We start from the raw sequence: 18,618 nt of genomic DNA on the forward strand, positions 1-18,618 counted from the left end.
CGGAGGTGACTCCACTTACCCTGACTATAAAAACGCAAGCCACAATGGGTATGGTGTCTAAAATATACAAACAAGCTATGTCATATAGAGCGAATCACTACACTAAAGCCCGTTTAGCCTGGCAAGCAGACTTGAATAAGGAAATAGATGATGCCATGTGATTGTACTGTTGTCTTAGCACAAATCGAGTTTCTCTTAATGGAAGGCACCGTCTAATACATTTTAAGTGTCTGAATAGGGTTTATTATACCCCAGAAAGATTATGCAGATATGGGCTACGGGAAACTTCACGATGTGAGCGGTGTGATGAGCCTGTTGCGGATTTCACACATCTTGCATGGCTTTGCCCGGAAGTGGCTACATTTTGGAAGTTAGTGTCTTTGGAACTGACGAAGATAACTGGACAGGAGCTACTACCCGACCCGGCGCTAGCGCTTTTGGGTTTCTCAAAACCTCTGCCTAAAGGACTGCGTAGGTTGGTTGACATGGTACTACTCATGGCAAGGTGCAGGGTGGCTATCAGTTGGTGTAGAGGCCCTCTACCTACGTTGACCCAATGGGCTTCTGACATGGTATATTGCTCTACACAAACGGAGAACTTTAGTGCCCTCATGCTCCCCCGCAATAGACCCAAGAATTTTTGGTCACTATACAATACATACAGGGCCAATAAAAACAGTGAAGGTGGGGTTCTGCCAAGAGAAGTACAGCAGTGATTGCCTAGTTCGGATACTTATATAATTAGACACAGCCTGGAAGAAGAGAGGTGTCCTCGGTACACTCTCCGAAAGTGAATGGAGGAATTGCACTAAAGTTGTTGTGCTACTTATAATATGTGAAACTTAGACCTGCTCTCCTACTTTCTGCCTGACGGTTTATTAATTTTGTATCAACCGTGTTAAGATTACTGCCTGGTGTATCACCCTGTAGCACATTGATCCTTCAGGTTTCCTTTTATGTCTTCGCCTTCTTATACCTATAGCGGCTATTGTGTATTCATGACAATTGTACTGAATTTGTTGCAGGATTGATCTGCTCGACTTGAGTGCTCCTTTGTTTTTTGCCTAAATGTAAACTTTTAAAATAAAATAAAAACTCTAATGCTAGTGACCATCTGATCATGGCTTGAGCTAGTCAAAATATGATCAATCATGGAGTGGATGCACCCTCCCGCAAACGTGTGTCTTAAGGTGCCCAAGTTCTTGGTTTTCTCCAACAATAGTAGTTCATACATATACACCATAGTGTTCCAACCATCACCATAGTCAGAGTGTTGGAAATGCAGAGTTCCCTTGCCAGCCCCATTCGTGAAGCCACAGACCCACTTTGCTGAGTGGCAGCATCTTTGAATGTTAAAATCCCCAACCCATATAATAGGAAATACAGATTTAAATTGCACATGAGATGCATCAAGATCCATTTCCAAAACTCTTACCACCTCCTCACGTGTAGAATCAAATACATTGCTATCATAGATAATAATAATCACATCAGTCTCCCCCCCTTAAAAATGAACCACAGAAATTGATACTAGGGAGAGGAAGTATCAAATCTTTACATCATAAGTTGGAAATCAGCAACTGTAGCTCACCCTTTGCTCTACCGGCGGGAGACAGGATAGCTGGAGTAAACAAAGAGAAAAACCTTTGATGTGAAAGGGAGCCACCTGCCATGTTTCTTGGATGCAGATTATCATCAATAGGTGGGTCATTCTTTAACGCCGGTTCACTGGAGATATTGTGATGTACCCTATTATTAGACAGTTGCATCACAAAATCAGAGGCAGGTTACAACACGTCCGCGTGCAAATTTCAACCTCTTTTTGCAACACATCTTTTAATATATTGGGCTCTCATTACATATGGGTGACCAATTCTCTGAGAGAGATTTTGGCTAAAGGTTAAGGTACCTCAAAATTCTTTCAGGCTCAAGTTTTGCTTTTCTAGGTAACCATTTCATGATTAGTTGAGACACGTGGTATATCTGTATGCTGATTAGATGCTAATGAACAGGAATGGAGGGAGATTTTCCATTTGATTAATCCTGTCACAAGCAGCCAAGGTTCAAGCTAGGAGGCGAGCTGATAAGCTACTAATGATTTTGAAAGAAATTGTTTAACTACTGAGATGAACCTCTTTCACTCATAGCAATAGAGATGGGCCATGGCTATCCTCCCTCTTTCATCCTCCAATGGCAGTTATCCCACTTCAGGAAATCCTACCTCCCCAACCAATCACAGTATGTATTGCATTATAAATCAGATGGTGTAAAAATATCTAGAATGGTTGTAGGTTAGCATGATCTTTAAAGAAATATTGTCTGACATAAATAGTATGTCCTAAACATCGTTTAAAAAATAACGTTCAACTGGGTGTAGATTTGCTATTATAAACTCAATGGGGCTTTATTTTTGAAAATTATATTTAAAACACAATATTTAAGTATTTGTCAGCGCCCAAAATTTGTGGGGCTAATTAATGACCAGTGTAAATCCAAAGCACTTAAAACAAAGATCTCCTATTTTCGGCGTTCCTCCATCTTCAGGCCAATGGATCTTGGCTATCATGGCTAAAGGGAGCTATAATCAAATGCATTTCAAATTTGATCAGAAAATTTCTGTATTTTGATGTTCAGTCAATGATGAGAGGATGGAAAACGTTTTTAAAGGGTTTTATTTTCCAAGCAAAGTTTAAGATGTTTGTGATTCATTATTCATTAGTCAAATATCAATCAGGTTACAGAATTGATAATAAAAAATATAGTTAGTGCAGATCATAATAAAATATTGCATTTAGTGTGTTCCATAAAGGAATGAATCATTATTCTAATAAATGGGGTGCAAATGATGTCAGTTAGAGCCCACGAAGAGCTAAAAAATAAAGGCAACCTGAGATTTGCATTAAACTAAAAATCAATAATTGATAATTGCAGAATTTCCCATAAAGAGAAATAAAGACTAGAACAAATAAGCCTAGGCTAATGCCAATTAGTCAAAGCATAAAGTTTGAGTAATGTCAAACTGGCTCAGCCTGTCATTTCTGCTCTGATTCTCATTTATCAGCTGAATCTCTGCAGCTCTGAATCTGATCTGCCCTTATCCCAGCTGATCTGCCTCCACTCTCTAAATCTCATCTGCTCTCAGCTCTCTGCTCCCAATTTGCACCTCTCTCCTCTGTCCCTCTGCTGTCATCTCCTCTCATTTCTCATCTCCTCACTCATCTCAATTCTGAACTCCTAAACTAGGAATAGGTCTTTAAAGCAGTAATTCAAACTTGCAAAATATATGGTCTGTTCTCATCTCCATCTAATGGAAATTCAGCATTCTCCAAAGGCACATTTCTCTTTTACGGTTCCCACACACCATCCGTCATCCGAGCTGGCTATCTTCTTGGTGGCAACAATATGGCACATTTTTCCACAGCTCAAGTCTTATTTAAAATGACTTCATTTCCTAACCTTCTAATAAAGTAACTGTTATTTTAAATAAACACATGGTCTGTAAGCTGCAAGAAAAAACGAATTAAGCAGGAAATCATTAGAAACATAAAATTGTGATGCATTTGCAATATGTGTGTTTTCTGTTCTCTACTGCCAGTAAAACAAAGCTTTGAGTCAGTTATGAATGGGGCTCTGTGTGAATAATAACATGTAATCAGCAACAAATACAATATCAGTGAAGGTTCTGAAGTTACATGCTGTAATTTATGTGAGGTGTCTTTATTTCACAAACAAATTACACATTCCATCTCATGTTATCTTGAAGGCTATGCTGAGGTCAGCTCTTCCAGCAAGCTGCATGATTTTAGTTAGCTATCACGGGTTCTGCACAGTTAAATGTTGTTTTAATTTAACAAACTGCGTGTTAATCCTGCACACATGTAATAATTATTGTAAGTTAAAATACACATTCTATAGTTAAGACAAAGTCTAAACTAGTCACAATAATGTAAAACTATAAATTAAATTTGTGCATGGTTCTGCATTCTAATGAACATTATCAGCCGCGGCCCGTGGAGGGAGTTCCGTGGGGCGGAAAGGCAGAGCGGGGGAGGGGCAGCGTGGGGGGTACTAAAAACCGGAATATGGATAATTGGAGGTAAGTAAACAATTAAATAAATAAAACGAATTTCGTAGCGCGCCCTGCATCGCAAATTGCGATGCAGCGCGCGCTACGAAATTCATTTTATTTATTTAATTGTGTACTTAACTCCAATTATCCATATTCCGGTTTTTATTACCCCCCACGCTGCCCCTCCCTGCCCCGCCTTTCCACCCCACGGAACACCCTCCACGGGCCGCGGCTGAACATTATTTATTAAAGGGAAAGTGTCTAGTAAAGTCTCGACATTTAATATGAACGCCTTGTGTTTTCAGCACCAAAAGTCTGTGTGTCATGTTTGAAAAGGCATGTTTTCATATTTAAAGCCCAAGGCAGATTGTCATTAGTAGGTCTTAATTTTATAGAAAATCGTAGGCGTTCAGACAACACACTGATGATATTTTGCTATCATACCAAAAATTAAGCCCTTGTGTCTTGTTCTTTTTTAACAAGAGTACAATAGTAACTCTTTATTTTTTCCTTGCAGAATGATTCCATCTTCTAGCAAGTCTTTTTTCCTCTCTGATCTGGTGGCCTCGCGAGAGTACGACCTGTGTGTTCTGGCCGTATATGATGACGGAGTCACGTTGCTGACGGCCACCCGGGTTATCGGATGTGTTCAGTTCACCACGGAGCAGGAGTATAAGCAGTGTCGCTCCCTTCATGCCCAGTTCCTGGGCGGGACAATGATCATCATTATTGGGGGCATCATTGTGGCCTCAGTCCTTGTCTTCATCTTCATCCTCCTTATGAAGTACAAAGTCTACAACAGCCACTATAAGAACCAAGCCACAAAGGTCAGCAATGTCTGCTCGCAGACCAACGGCAGCCAGAGCGGGACAATGGACCACTCCAGCTCCAAAGCCAACGAGAGGCGAGGGAGTGTGTTTCAGGAGAGCTCAGGGACTTCCGGCCGAGGCAAAACCACTGTGGACCTAACCCAGGAATGCGAGAAAGTGACTCTCTGTGACACAACCTTTTTATCAAACGATACGTTATCCCAATAGCACTTCGACAAGACAATATTCACACCAACGCCAAGGTGGTATTAAAAAGACACAACGAACATTCTGATGCAAGTGGTTGTCTTTTAAGCTTCACTTCTATTGTCTATTTTTAAGATTCAGATGGTTTAAAGAAATATTTTTTTAATCTGTAAAACAGTTCCTGCATTCTTAACTATTTTTGTTTCAATATATTAAATATGAAGTGTGTGATTTACAGAGACCCTTTTTCTACTGTTTCTTTTTATAGCACATGCCGCCGGGGTCCATCTGGTCACTCTTATTGGCCCTGACTTGGTTTGTATGTGGCAATGTGCACTAATGCGTCCCCCACACTCACCAACAGTCAGCAAAGCTGCTCTAAGGATCTTGCACCAGATTTGCTTTTGTAGCGACTTTTCACATCTTCAGAGAAGTCCAACCAACCAACAATGAACAATGAATGAATCAAAGAGATTCCAACACTAAAACTGACCAACCCACTACAATTGTGTTAAAGACATGACATGACAAGCTGTCCAAGAAGTCCTTGAATGTGCTGTCACAGCCACAATGTGCTGGTCTAAGAGAAATAAGTTGGTAATACAAAACAATTCTGTAGAAATTCTGGGTGCCTTTGTGTTTTCTGGTTTGCTTTCGGGGGACTTTTCTGTTTATGTTAACACCCTTCTTTTCACGGCTCGCTCTAGGCGGATGTCTCTCAAGGTCTTGGCAGCTGCTTCCAAAAGACGAGGTAAGAAGGCAGGTACGGTACCAGATTCTCATAACCAAAATAACTCTAGCAGAAATGTGTCAAAACGTTTGTTAACATAAATATCCCCCCATTTGAATTAGCAACAGCAAACCTGCACATAATGAAACAATATCTTTGTAAACAATATTTAGGGGACTATTTTTTTACTGTACAATTTTTATGCTAACAGTATTCTGACAAACAACCATTGCAGCAGTTATGTAGTGCCCTTTTTGGCGGCACAAGTTTATTGCAAAATGTCCGGAATATTCCTTTCTATCTGTGTAGAGACTAGTACAAGAGACAATTTTCCATTTTATCGGAAGTGTTCAAAATCCTGCACCATTCTTGTTCCAAGTTGGAAGCAGCATTTGGAGTGACAATCCTCACATGATTTTAGACACTGTGGGGCATATTTACTAGAAAAAGATGCAGCACAGTGCTGCAAGCCATCTTGCTGCTCCAAGCTACATCATTAGGAAAGTGCAGCGCTGCGTCATATTTACAGCAGTACGATGCATCACTGCAGCGACGGCCTGTGTAAGGGCGTTTTACCGGGGCGGTGACATGGCGCAGAGGAGGGGCAGGGTGGGGGGTTGAAAAATGCGGCATATGGCCGATTTCAGGTAAGTTACGAAAACAATTAATAAAATGAATTTCGTTGCGTGCGCTGCATCGCCAAATGCGACTCCAACAAAACAACTCCAGAGAGGACCCCCGCAACTATCGCTAATGAGATGCAAAGTGGGCGTTCCCGTGCCAAAAGCCGCGACCACACCACACCTCAACATTTTCAATGACCAGACAGATCAGCAACAAAAACACAAAACAGGCGATAAGGCGTGTTAGCACCAGGAAATCTACACCTGCTCTGACCTGGTGTTAAGTCAGACGGCAGCCAGCACCACAAAAGGGAACACAGCCCAGGGCCACATCGGTAGTGCAACAGATGTCAAGGAGTCACTCATCATGTGGCCCGGACACCCAAGAGGGCCACAACACCCACCGACACCACCCTAGGACCCACCCCACACCTGGAACACCCCCCCCCTGGACAACCACAGAGGCAGCGTGAACAAAGACAGCGGGCCCCCAGGAAATGCACCAGCCTCACAGACCCAACATCTGATAGTGTCACCGTCCACTACAGGTTAAAAGGGACAACCATCCTACGCATCCTGACCATCATCGCCTAACAGGCCTACGGCACCAACATAGCGAACAACCAACATCCCACCCCACACCAATCTGCTGGATTGGCTGCACCTGTTGGCCCCTGGCACCCCCCAAACAACACCCGCCAGAGTTGGAGGAGGAGTCTCACAGCCAGCCACATCCAAGTCCCCCACACCTGTCCTGGACATCACCATCACCCTGGTACCCGAGTCCCCATACGTCCAACACAATGCGCAGGATCCGCAGGAGACCAAGCAAGGACCATACGCCAGAGCAGGATGCACGCACATGTTGGGGGCAATCCACAGCACACATGTCCCACCTCTGCCCCCTGGTGACACAGCACACAATCACTGCAACAGGAAGCACACGTCTCACATCAATTTGCAGGAAACAACAGAACACCGTGGAACCTCCAACAGTGTTGCCTCCAAATACCCAGCCACTGTACACGATTCCTTCACCCTGCGACAGTCCATCAGCAACCACCCTACCCAGGATGGCAACAATGGAAATGCACAGCCCCAAGTTTCAAATGGACACCCTACTCACCTCAACTCCACAACCATGCAACTCAGAACTCTGGCAATGCACACGTCACAAAATCTAAACCAACATGCACAGCAACATGACCACCCACCAGACACGACAGAACAACTCACAATGGTTACCTGGCCAAGCCGTGAACATGCGCCATCAACGGCATGGCACCTCAGCCACACAACATCCGAATGTGGGGAGAGGTGGCAACCAGGCATGCGTGAAGGATGCAGTAGAACCATGATTGGGAATGTAAACAATGCCAAGAGTGGCGGAGATGTGCTGGACAGACCGCAGTATGCAGAACACACCCATATCCATGGCGACACACACCTCTGGTGTATGGAGTCTAGTGGACAGTGGATGCAACCATTTCACCCCAGCCAGTGGGGGACCTTGCGGAAATGATTGCCTGTTATGCCCCCCCCCAAGCGTGACCGGAGTGGGATTGCCCGGCGTACGCCACGCCAGCATAGGGGTGTGAATAAAAAGAACATAGCCCTGGGCATGGTCCTCTTCTTGAAAGCACAACATCTCTGCCAAGACGGGGCCTCTCACTGCACCACGAGGCCGAGGCCGTCCTCGTGAGTGGAGTTGCCTACGATGCCATGCGCCTGCTGGACCCGGGCACGGTAGACCACAAATCCGTCAGGCCCGCCCCTGCGCAGCCAGGCCACACTGACCACCTGCTGACACTGGTGTGTGTTAAGGAGGGCCCACCACGTGCCAGCGCAAGCTCCAACCCCGCGACCTTGGCAGCCTCATCAGTCCATCACGGCCCCCACGACACAGGTCCACTTTAGTCCTTTCTCATTGACGTACTCTACTGCCACCTTCAGACTACTCTTCGGCCCAGTTGGTCACATGTGCGAAAATGTGTTCAGATTCATGAATGGAAGTGACCCCAATTCCGGGCCAGCGGCCACAGCAGCAGACCCACCCCGATAAGTGATGCATAGTTCCATAAGGGCTATTTGCGACACGTGGTGCCACTAAACCTGTTCAACGCCAGCCGGCGACACGTGGTGCCACTAACCCTGTTCAACGCCAGCCTGCGACACGTGGTGCCACTAACTCTGTTCAACGCCAGCCTGCGACACATGGATAAGGGACCAGGTCTACCCTGCTGACCAGTAGGTCCCACATCCTGCATCTTGGCGCAAATCATGAATGGCAGAGTCCACACCAGTGGTTGCACAGAGAGTAAGAGGAAGATGTGGCTCAGTCCGGACGAAAGCCGGGTCACAGTCACGGAGGTGAGCGAACACATGGTGCCACTGAACCTGAACTGCGCAGGCCGTTGGGGCCATCCAACCTATGCCGGCAACACTCGGTGAATGGCTCGTGCTGACCGCTGCCTTCGGCCTACACTGCAGTCCAGTAGGTCACACACTCTTCATTTTGCATTGGCTGAGTTCATATCAGCGTACCGGCATCATCGCAGACTGCACCCCTTCTCAGCCCCGGTGCCACTAAGTCTGTTCCCCGACACTCATGGACACTCTCTGGTCTAAATTTGGTGGCGTCTGAGTCTATGGACCAGGGGGAAGTTTTCATCCTCATGTAGCTGATACCAAATTGGTGGATGCAAAGAGGCAGTCGCATTCCACTCCTCCATTTGCTGCTTCCGGATAAAATCAAACCTTTCGGCGTCATGCCCTGGGGGACACCTTCCACTGTCCCCTGATACCTTCCGCAACATACACCTCGGACATTGATGGTGACCCTCTCAGGTCGCATGGCCCATCTGACTGCACTGCATGTCACCGTCCTGTGGCTGGGTGCCTGTGCCGGCCGCTGTGCATTTGGGGCCACTAACTCTGTACTAGTCAGGTCCGGGACCCCTTCTCCTGAGAAATTGGATGGCCCCTGAAGCGTTGGCCTTGGGGTCATCAACATCATTTCTCTGTGGCCCTGCGCTGTACGCAGCTTCCAGGCCCAAGAGCATCCCAGCAGGACTCACACACCAAATCGATTCCTGACCGGCCCGTACGTGGCATCACCGCAGGAGGCACACGCCACCACCACAAGGACCACCTCCAACAGCCATCTGCCACAGTCGACACGGTGGTCTTCACAGACTTACGGAGTTGCTCAGACCTGTCGTGGATGCCATCTTCGGCCTGATACCCTGCTCAGCACTCCAGGTGCCATTGACTCAGTGCACCGCAAGCCATTGTCCATTACTGATTGACATTTGTGCTGTGGAGATGTTGCGCAGAAATGTCACCTCATGCAGTGGGGAAGAGCTGGGACTATTATGAGGAAGATGTGTCAAGTGTGCGGACGGGAGATGGCACAGACAATGGGAGGGCAGGAGGCCACATCCCCAAGGCAGGAAAGCAGACTGGAGGTGGTAGTTGAGCCACACACCCGGAACCATTACTGGGTATTGTGCTGTGGACTGCGCACGCAACTGTCACCTCAGACAGTGTGGGAGACGTGGGACATTGATGAGGAAGTTGATGCAGGTGTAACACACCCCACTGCATCTGCATCAGGACTAACATGAAAGGACACAATCCTACCATTACCTTCACATGAGCGCGCTCATCTCTAGTGCCCCTACCTCAGTGCACTGCAACTCACGGAACCGCCTGACTGAATTTCGGGTGACCTCTGTCCTTACTCCGGCTTCCTCCATGTTGCTGTGTAGTTGACTCTGTTATGCATGTGTTTTCTGTTTCCATTGCACTGGTGTCCAATGTTCAAGTTGTTGCCAGCACCAAGCATTCCGTGCGGGCTGGCTTACACTCACCCCACAAACATCCAGCTCAGGCGTCACTGTACATGTGGCCCTGCTAATAAAGGGACCGGGCGCATGTGCCCGTAGCCAGTTCTACATGATATCGGCGTGTGTCCCTGTTGTCTTGTTGTATGCATGAGGGCCCTGGGCCCTACGACATTACATTGTGCTGTGTACATCGGATGCAGATGTGTCCCCGCAGGCAGCGGGTTGTAGTTTGGACATGTAGCTTTGTCATCCCCCACTCAATTCGTAAGGGGAGTGTCCAGGGCCATCGCACACAGAGCCAACATGGGTGTGTGACTGCTATGTGAGCGCCCTGTGCCCGTGGTTCTGTACTGTGAATGTGCATCTGCATGTGTCTCTATGGCAGTGTGGGTCTCCTTAGTGGGGTGTTGGTGGGCCCTGAAGGGTGATAGACACCTACGTATGTGTCCTGGTTCGCAATCCATGGTTTCGGCCCCCACCCACACCTGTTGGGCCACCTCCTTTTGGCGTGCAGGAACATGGCATTGGGGTGCGATGTGTGGGTGGGTGAAGTGTTGTGAGCCAGCTGTGCTTGCGGGTGCTTCCTGCTGTGTGGCCTGTTGCAGACTCTGTGTTCTCCTCTGAGTAGCTTGGCTGCCCGGGTCCTGGTGGGGGGTTGCGTGAGATATCCATGTGCTGTTGTAGGGCATCGGTGTCGACGGTGTGGTGGTCCTCTCTGGCATCACTGATGTGTTGTATTCTGTGCTCTGCTGAATGTGTTGTGTGCCTCTCTACGATGTGAAGGGGAGGTGCGTATTGACTTTGTGTTGACATATATGTTGGCGCATTGTGCAGGTTTGCATGCAGACTGTATGGCAATGTACATTGTGACTGGGGTGCAGGATTCTTCTGTGGGACAGTGTACATTTGGTCGACATGACGGATGTGAGGTCGTACATTTTCATTTCACAGTTTCCGGCTCCGTCAGATGTAGTAGGCATGTTTCTGTGCATGTGCGGAGCCAGTTGTGTCCTCTGTTCTGCAGTGTCGGCTATGCGCGTTGTTCCTCGTTTTCGTCAATGTGGGTGTGCTGCAGTGTGCCAAAGGGATCTGGGCCATGGACCTGGGTGATTGTGGGTGTGCAGTGTGGTACACCTCGTTGTGCATGTATGCCATTGTGCCCACTCCCCCCGTCCCCCCAGTCCCTGTTCGTTGCACTACCTGTTGATGTGTCAGGTCCTCTCGAGCTGTGTCCGTACTCCCTACTCCTTGCACCGTCTCCACACTGATGACTGTGGCCTGGGTTTCCTTCAGCTCCTCCGGTGGCGCTGGACTGCCAGCTCCTGTCGCCGTTGCTTCCTTCCTGCTGGCAGCAGATTTGTGGCAGGTTTAGGTAGTCGCGTAATGCCAGCGCCTATTGGCCTCCTGGATTGGGCTCCTCGGCACTCCGCCTGCAATCCAGGTGGTCTGCTTGAGGGTCAGTTGCTGGTAGTGTTCTGTCACCTCCGTGACGCTGGTCATGTTTTCCTGCGGTCTGCACCCCGTCTTCCACTCCCACTTCTCCTTGGCCTTCCCCGGCCCCGTTGTTCCTTGCTGGTAGCCTGTGGGGGTTGTGGGGTTCAGGTTGGCCTCTGCACTGTGTCAGGGTGCATCCATGTTGCTATGCACTTTGGATTGTTTTTGGTGTATTTGTTCTGTGGTTTTTATAGTGCATAGTTCCACCAGACGCGTGGGATTTGCAGGCCTGTGGCTGGTTTTCGCTACTCTTTGTACTGCTGTTGGCCTCATCACATGTTTTTTTGCGTTTGCCTATCGCATTTATGCGGCGTGGCATTGATTTTGAAGCGGACATTTGGCGCATTATCTGGTGACTATCGCATGCTACCGCCTTGTTGTGAATCCCACGTTGTCACGGGGTTCTTTTCCCTCGATAGGCTGTGATATTCAAAGTTGCTTTACGCGACTCTTGCAGTAGTTATCACACGTTCTTGTGAATATATCCCATAAAGTGCTACTAAGGAATAAAGGCCTCTATACTAGGAAAGGCCCTCGTACTGTGCCTAAGTACACAGTCTCAGTACCAACACAGTACCAACAATACCATTTTTTAACAATGCAGCTGGAATGAGAAACTTTTACAAATTGATTTGATTGACCCAGACTGTTCAGATTTGAGGCACTGGCTCTGACCATAATTTGCAGTGACTTGTTGCATATCTCAAACCCTGAGAACAAATTACCAAATTTCTATCTTCCCAAGCAGCTACCTAAAGGAGCAGATTGGGAAGTCATACCTTATCTATGTAACTACAATAAATGTCACCAATACTCCACCAATACTCTCCCAACATCTATAGCGCTATACATCCCTGGAGCAGTAGCCCTGTGGTGTCCTACTTCTCATTTCAAGATTTCTGATTGACCCTGGATGTTTTTCCAAAAAGGAAACACAACATTAGGCCCTTCACAAGTATATTACAAGTTGGAACAAGGGAGAGAGAAGGATAGAGAGGGAGAGACCACATGTCACTTTATTCTGTTTTGTCCATTATATTCAGTCCCAAGAATTTTTTTCTTTCTAGCCCCTGAGTTGGGTATGGCTAACATTAGACATTTCCAGTTAGGCTTGAAATTTTTGGCCAAAAGCTAACTTCTTTAGATATTTGTCGTGCAATATACATTTTTACCCGGAGTGCGTTACCATCAGAAAGCGTTATGAACTCTTATTCTTATGTTGATTATTCTGAATGGAATTTATACAGCATGTTATGATATCTAGACTATTGTCAACCAGGGCACAATTTTATGATATTTTAATTCTTTAAGCCAAAGAGGTGTAGTTTAATGTTTTTACGACCCCCCCCCCCTGTTTGGCATCAGAAATTCTACTCCTTTTATCATTTTATGTCAAATTATTTTTATAGGCAAACTTTATGTTGGTTGATGGCTCGAATGTTTAAATGCTTTTATGGTAAAATGCAGAATGTAGGTTTTGAAGTGAAAACTGGGAGATAGAGAGTGTGTGAGAAATACAGAGATAGAGATAGAAATAGAGATATGGGTAGAGGTAGGAATAGAAATGAGATAGAGATGGAGATAGAAACAGAGTTAGAGACAGAGAGAAAGAGAGAGAGAGGGAGGGGGGAGATGTATTATTAGATAGTTAAGGTTTTCAGATAGGTGTATCAAGCTATCTTAGTCATTTGTTTCTGTTGGTTAGAAGTAGCTTTACCTTAACAAAGGCTTTAACTACAGGTATGGCCACTGCCATCATGTCTACAAAAGAGATGCGTTGACTTCCGATTCCCAAAATCTGTGGTCAGATTTGACAGAGGAGAGCTGATACCGACTGAGAGTATTTTATTGGCTGGAGGACTGCCTGAGAGAATATTACATTATGATATTCCCAGAATAAATCAAGGACTAATGCTAAAGGCTTGTGGTTGCTGTGGTTGAAGAGAGAAGGAGGTAGACTGCTGGTTTTCTAAAAGCCTCCCTTAACAGTTTTAAAGAAACAGCAAGGACCTATTGCTCCTAATACTGCCAGGAGGATGACTGTTGTAGACCCAAGATTGGCTGGAGACAGAGGATGACCAACCATTACACAACCGGAAAGTACAGCATTGCTATTCTCACCATGAGAGGCAGGTGATCAATTAAGAACCTGAGCCACCATGTACAAAGGGAAGAAGGCAAGAAGCCTCCATGGTGAACCACCTGGGAGTGCAGCTTGCGAGGTGCTCCTCCTTCTTCTGTGACTGAACTCTTTGTCTGTGTGGCCCAAAAGCTGCCTGTCTGGTCCTCAATAATCTATTGTGGTCTGGCTGTTATGCCTCCTCGACTGTAAAGGCAGAAATGCTCCTTCAAGACTACTCACTCCACCACCTTCAACTGTGGCCAGCAGACGTGGGAATCGCCAGGTGCCTGTGGACAGTAGCCTTTATTGCCCCAAGTAACTAGAGACATCAAAAGCCAACCATGCCCCTGCTACACTAAATCTGCATCTGCCATCTATTTGGCTACTACCAAAAGTCAGCGAGAAGGCAATTACCTTTCAAAAGAGACTCAAACAAGCTGAGACAAGCATCAAAGACACCATAAGACTAAAGTGCCTGCAAAAGCTTTCTGAGTTCTCTCCTGCTGACCACACATATTCCTAAACACATTTGTGTGTTATTTGTGAAGCTACAAAACTGTCAGGCCATTCTATTTATTGTGCACTTTTCATGTGTTTTCTATATGAGTCACCCAACTGACATCACTGTCCAGGAGTAATTCTTGTCTGTTTCACCGTCTACCCATGGACAGTCCAATCATAAAAGGGAGGTTGTAGCCATTCCAGTGGTAAAAGTGGCGCAAGGGGCTTGTAAATCTTCCCCTTGGTTTTTTAAGGCCCCAGGGACAACTAATAGAGCTGACCTGGCAACATGTATCTGCTAACAAAGCCAAAATCACTATCTAAGAGAGTGTTCTAATGTGGCTGACTTATTTTTTTGCTACGAAAAATATCAACTATAAAACAATACCTTGCATTATAATTTACTTTGCATTTACTCATCATAGTTTGGCTTTTTGCCCATAACTAATCTCCCAAGGACATATTTGACACAGGTGTGAGGGTACATATGCACTGACAATATGCAGGCCAAATGTATAACAGTCTTACAATATTTCATACTGAAACCAGCTGTGGTGTGGAAGTGATTCAGGTGTGTTAGAAATGGGATCTCTGGTTGGCTAAGGCTTGTGCCAAAGCCAGGCAGAGACCACCACTCTAGTCAGGGCAAGGGAGTTACACATCATAGAGCGCATGCACTTTACACTGGGCCACAGTGCTTAAGTGCCCAGAGGCCTAAAATCACCAACACCAGGTTACAGAAAAAGGCCAGGAGAATGCAAAAAGTTTCGGGGTGAACCTGCCAAAAGGGCCAAGTCCAACACAACCCCCTTCCAGCCAAAACGCAGTGCAGACCAATCACTCCCTTGATGGGCTTCCCTGCTTTGGGCGATAGAACCCGGACGCCGGCCCGCAACTGCAGGGACACCCTCCGGTTCTACGCCACTCTGAACCCACGTGGTTCCCTCTGAAAAAGAACTCTCAGGCCCAACTAGGCTACCCCACTGGTACTCCCTAGTTGTCCACGGCCAGGACCAGGCCCTAGGCCACCCAGACGTCATTGGTCCTTGCCAATCCACAGAGTGGGGGGCAGTAACCCCTGGCATCCAATAGCCATTCTCCACTCTCCCTCTCAGTGTAGTTCCAAGCTACCACTGATCCTTCAACCTAGGGTCCGCACCCTCAGGCTGACCAGAGGTCATGGGCAAAGCGTCTCCTCACCCTACCTCTACTTCTGGGGTTCCGCACCCCCCCCCCCCCCCAGACACCAGAACCGCTTGCATTCCCACACTCACGCCTTCTCCTCTGAGACAGGGCAAGAGTCCCTACACCCCTCCCACTACACCGGTACCTAGCTGGGCTACTCTGAACCTATTCCACCACTCTGGGCTGGAAGACACCTCAGCCACTCCTTTTGGAATCACTCCCCAATGCCTCTTCAGATCCTCTAACACGGGGAGGTACCCCACACAGAACAGTCCAACAGGACACACTAGCTCCTTTCCTGGTGTTCCCTCTAAGAACCATCCAGTACTGGAGACTGAGGTTGAGGCTCGGAATACGGCCCAGTCTCACACCTTCCTCGCAGGACATGATGTGAGGCCTTGCAACCTCCTCACTATAACGGTACCTAGATGGGTTCCTCTGAAACATCTCCACCACGCAGGTTGGGAGACACCTGTACCATTCCTCTAGGGTCACTCCCCCATGCAAGTTCCCTGCAATCAAATCAAAGAACTCACACCCAATCGTCCAGTACAACACACCACTCATCCACATACGCCCCCCCCCCAGACTGGTGAGACAGTTATTCACTGCCCCTGAATCTCAACTTGACCCCCCCTTTAACCAGGAACCAGGTATCATACTCTGGGAACGGGAATGGGACTTCATGCACAAGACTCACTTCTGCTGCCACCACTGGATCCCACCCTTACTGGTGAATCCAGACAGCTCACACTGCACTTAGGGGATAATCTATCCCCCCCGAGCTAGTTACTCCATGCCAATTAAGTACCTACTGTAGGCCAACCCAAGAACCAGCAGACAGCACAGGGGCACTCACTCCTTCAGCATCAGGTCAACCCAAAAACCAGCATGATGGCGCAAGGGCAGTCCCTCCTTCCGCTTCAGGCCAACCGAAGAAATAGCAGTCTGCACAAGGGAAGTCACTCCTCCAGATTTTCCAGTTTCTGTCCTTGGCAGGACACCCAACTCATAGTGCAACAATAAAACACATTTCAACCAAAATGATACTTGACTATCTAAAATACAGAGTTTTGTAATGCAGCCAGTTGTCGCTGTGGTACTGCGCAAACGCAAGTCCTATCCTCACCAGTGACAACCAATGTTAGAAATGGGATCTCTGGTTGGCTAAGGCTTGCGCCAAAGCCAGGCAGAGACCACCACTCTAGTCAGGGCAAGGGAGTTACATGCCAAAGATAACCCCTGCTCACCCCCTTGGTAGCTTGGCACGAGCAGTCAGGTCTATCCCGGAGGCAATGTGTAAAGCGTTTGCGCACGCACACAGCTACCACATCCCAGGCACACCACAAAAGGAACTCCACACAAGGGTATATAAAAAATAGCCTTTGTATTCTCATAACACATTAGAATAGTAAACACATAATATACATCGTGCCACCTGGCACTAGGTCATATTTACAAGGGATTATTTACACCTGACAGGGCCTACTGGACCACTGTCAGAACCATCACAAAGCAAACTTAGTAAAAGTAAAGCATATCATAAACGTACAACCAGTAATCACTGGTAACCAATGTACTCAGCATCAGCCTGTAACATAAACCACATTATGCACAGTATCACATTAGGCGCGAATTACATTCTGCGCCCACTTCACCAGTATAAACACATTATGCAATCATCTCATAGGTCTAAACGTATTAGACCCTCACCTCCTAAGCATAACTCACATTAGGGGCATAAATCACAGTGGAGGAAACCTCCCAAGCATGAACCATATTATGCAAATAACCTCTTACCTAAACCACAGTTAGAGGCATCAAACAGGGTGCGTAAATCATACTACATGAATCACATTTCCTAGCACCACATAAATCACATTTAGCACATAGTCTCCTAATAAAGACCATAGTAGAGGCATTAATCACATTAGGGCCTGGCCAACTGGCCTTCTCAAAGGGGCTCAAATGCCCTATGTCCCAAAGCCAGGGCGCGCTGCCAATGCAGCGGAAGTCAAGGGTGCGCACTTTGTGCAGGCCTAAACATAGCAGCTGGCACTAAGTGCTGCGCAGCTGTGAATGTACTGGGGCAGAGGAGTGCATCTCACTCCGAACTCAAAAGACATGCCCCCAAAGGAAAAATGGCCTAAACGTTGCAGCTGCCCACTACTTGCTGGGCAGCTGTGCCTATCCAATGAAGGCCTGGGCTCTCAATGTGCCCTCTGAATCAATGTGCAAGAACTTAGCAGCAGCCCGCGCTGGTGCGGTGCAGCTGAAAACACTAGAACTGGACCCTAGCACGACTGTGCCCTCGGGGCCCCACTGGGACTCTCTTAAAAAATGTCCCTCGCGTTGCAGCTGCCCTCTCGCAAGTGAGGCACCTGAAAATATGGCCAAACTGGTAGGGGCATGGGGAACAGCACGGGCCCCTCTGGGCCCTGTTAAGACAAATATGCCCCTCTTGGAGCGCACTGGTGCTTAAAGCAAAATGTGCCCACTCGTTGGAGCGGCCCGCTGCCAGACGGGGCCGCTCTGACTCTGTGCCTCGCACCAGCACTATCTCAGGAGAAGGGCTCTTGGGTCAGGCACCAATTGCGTGCCTCGCACACCCCCCTCCCCTTCTGGCTCACTCACCGGACTCTCTATGACTTCACCCGGGCCCCCTCCTGGGACCCGGGACTCGGCATTGACACGGCAGCACTTCTCTCGCGGTGCGGGGCTTCCCTTCACACCTGGGAGCCCCGCGCAGCCACCGGCGGTCTCTGCTGCCTTTGTCTCTTCACCCAGGCCCCCTCCTGGGACCCGGGACTCCCCTTTGGTGCTCCGGGAGGCGCGGTAGGCTCCCGTTCTCCCTCTCTGCACACCGGGGCTCCCATTGGCTCACGGGGGTCCCGCACCGTCATGGGCACGACTTCCGGTCCTGTCACCGGCCCTGCCCAGAGGCAGGCAAACTTTGCCTGGCTTCCGTGTCGGCGGCCATTATTCACTCAGGCCGCGGCGGTGAAACACGGGGTGGACTCCCGCTTTGTA

The 18,618-nt window shown here is 47.7% G+C and overlaps 1 protein-coding gene across 9 annotated transcripts in view; it reads left to right on the forward strand.

The window, feature by feature from the left end:
* LOC146798382 (leucine-rich repeat and fibronectin type III domain-containing protein 1-like protein) overlaps positions 1-5,326 on the forward strand; it is a 2,623,090-nt gene extending 2,617,764 nt beyond the window's left edge. For all 9 annotated transcript variants that reach the window (XM_085625642.1, XM_085625645.1, XM_085625643.1 and 6 more), the window contains one exon: positions 4,587-5,326. In XM_085625642.1, the coding sequence (XP_085481768.1) occupies positions 4,587-5,106 (520 nt within the window). In that variant the 3' untranslated portion in view covers positions 5,107-5,326. The remainder of the gene's footprint in view (positions 1-4,586) is intronic.
* Positions 5,327-18,618: the final 13,292 nt, after the last annotated feature.

The sequence above is a fragment of the Triturus cristatus genome, chromosome 9 (assembly GCF_964204655.1).
Source record: "Triturus cristatus chromosome 9, aTriCri1.1, whole genome shotgun sequence".
In the NCBI taxonomy this organism is placed as follows: domain Eukaryota; kingdom Metazoa; phylum Chordata; class Amphibia; order Caudata; family Salamandridae; genus Triturus; species Triturus cristatus.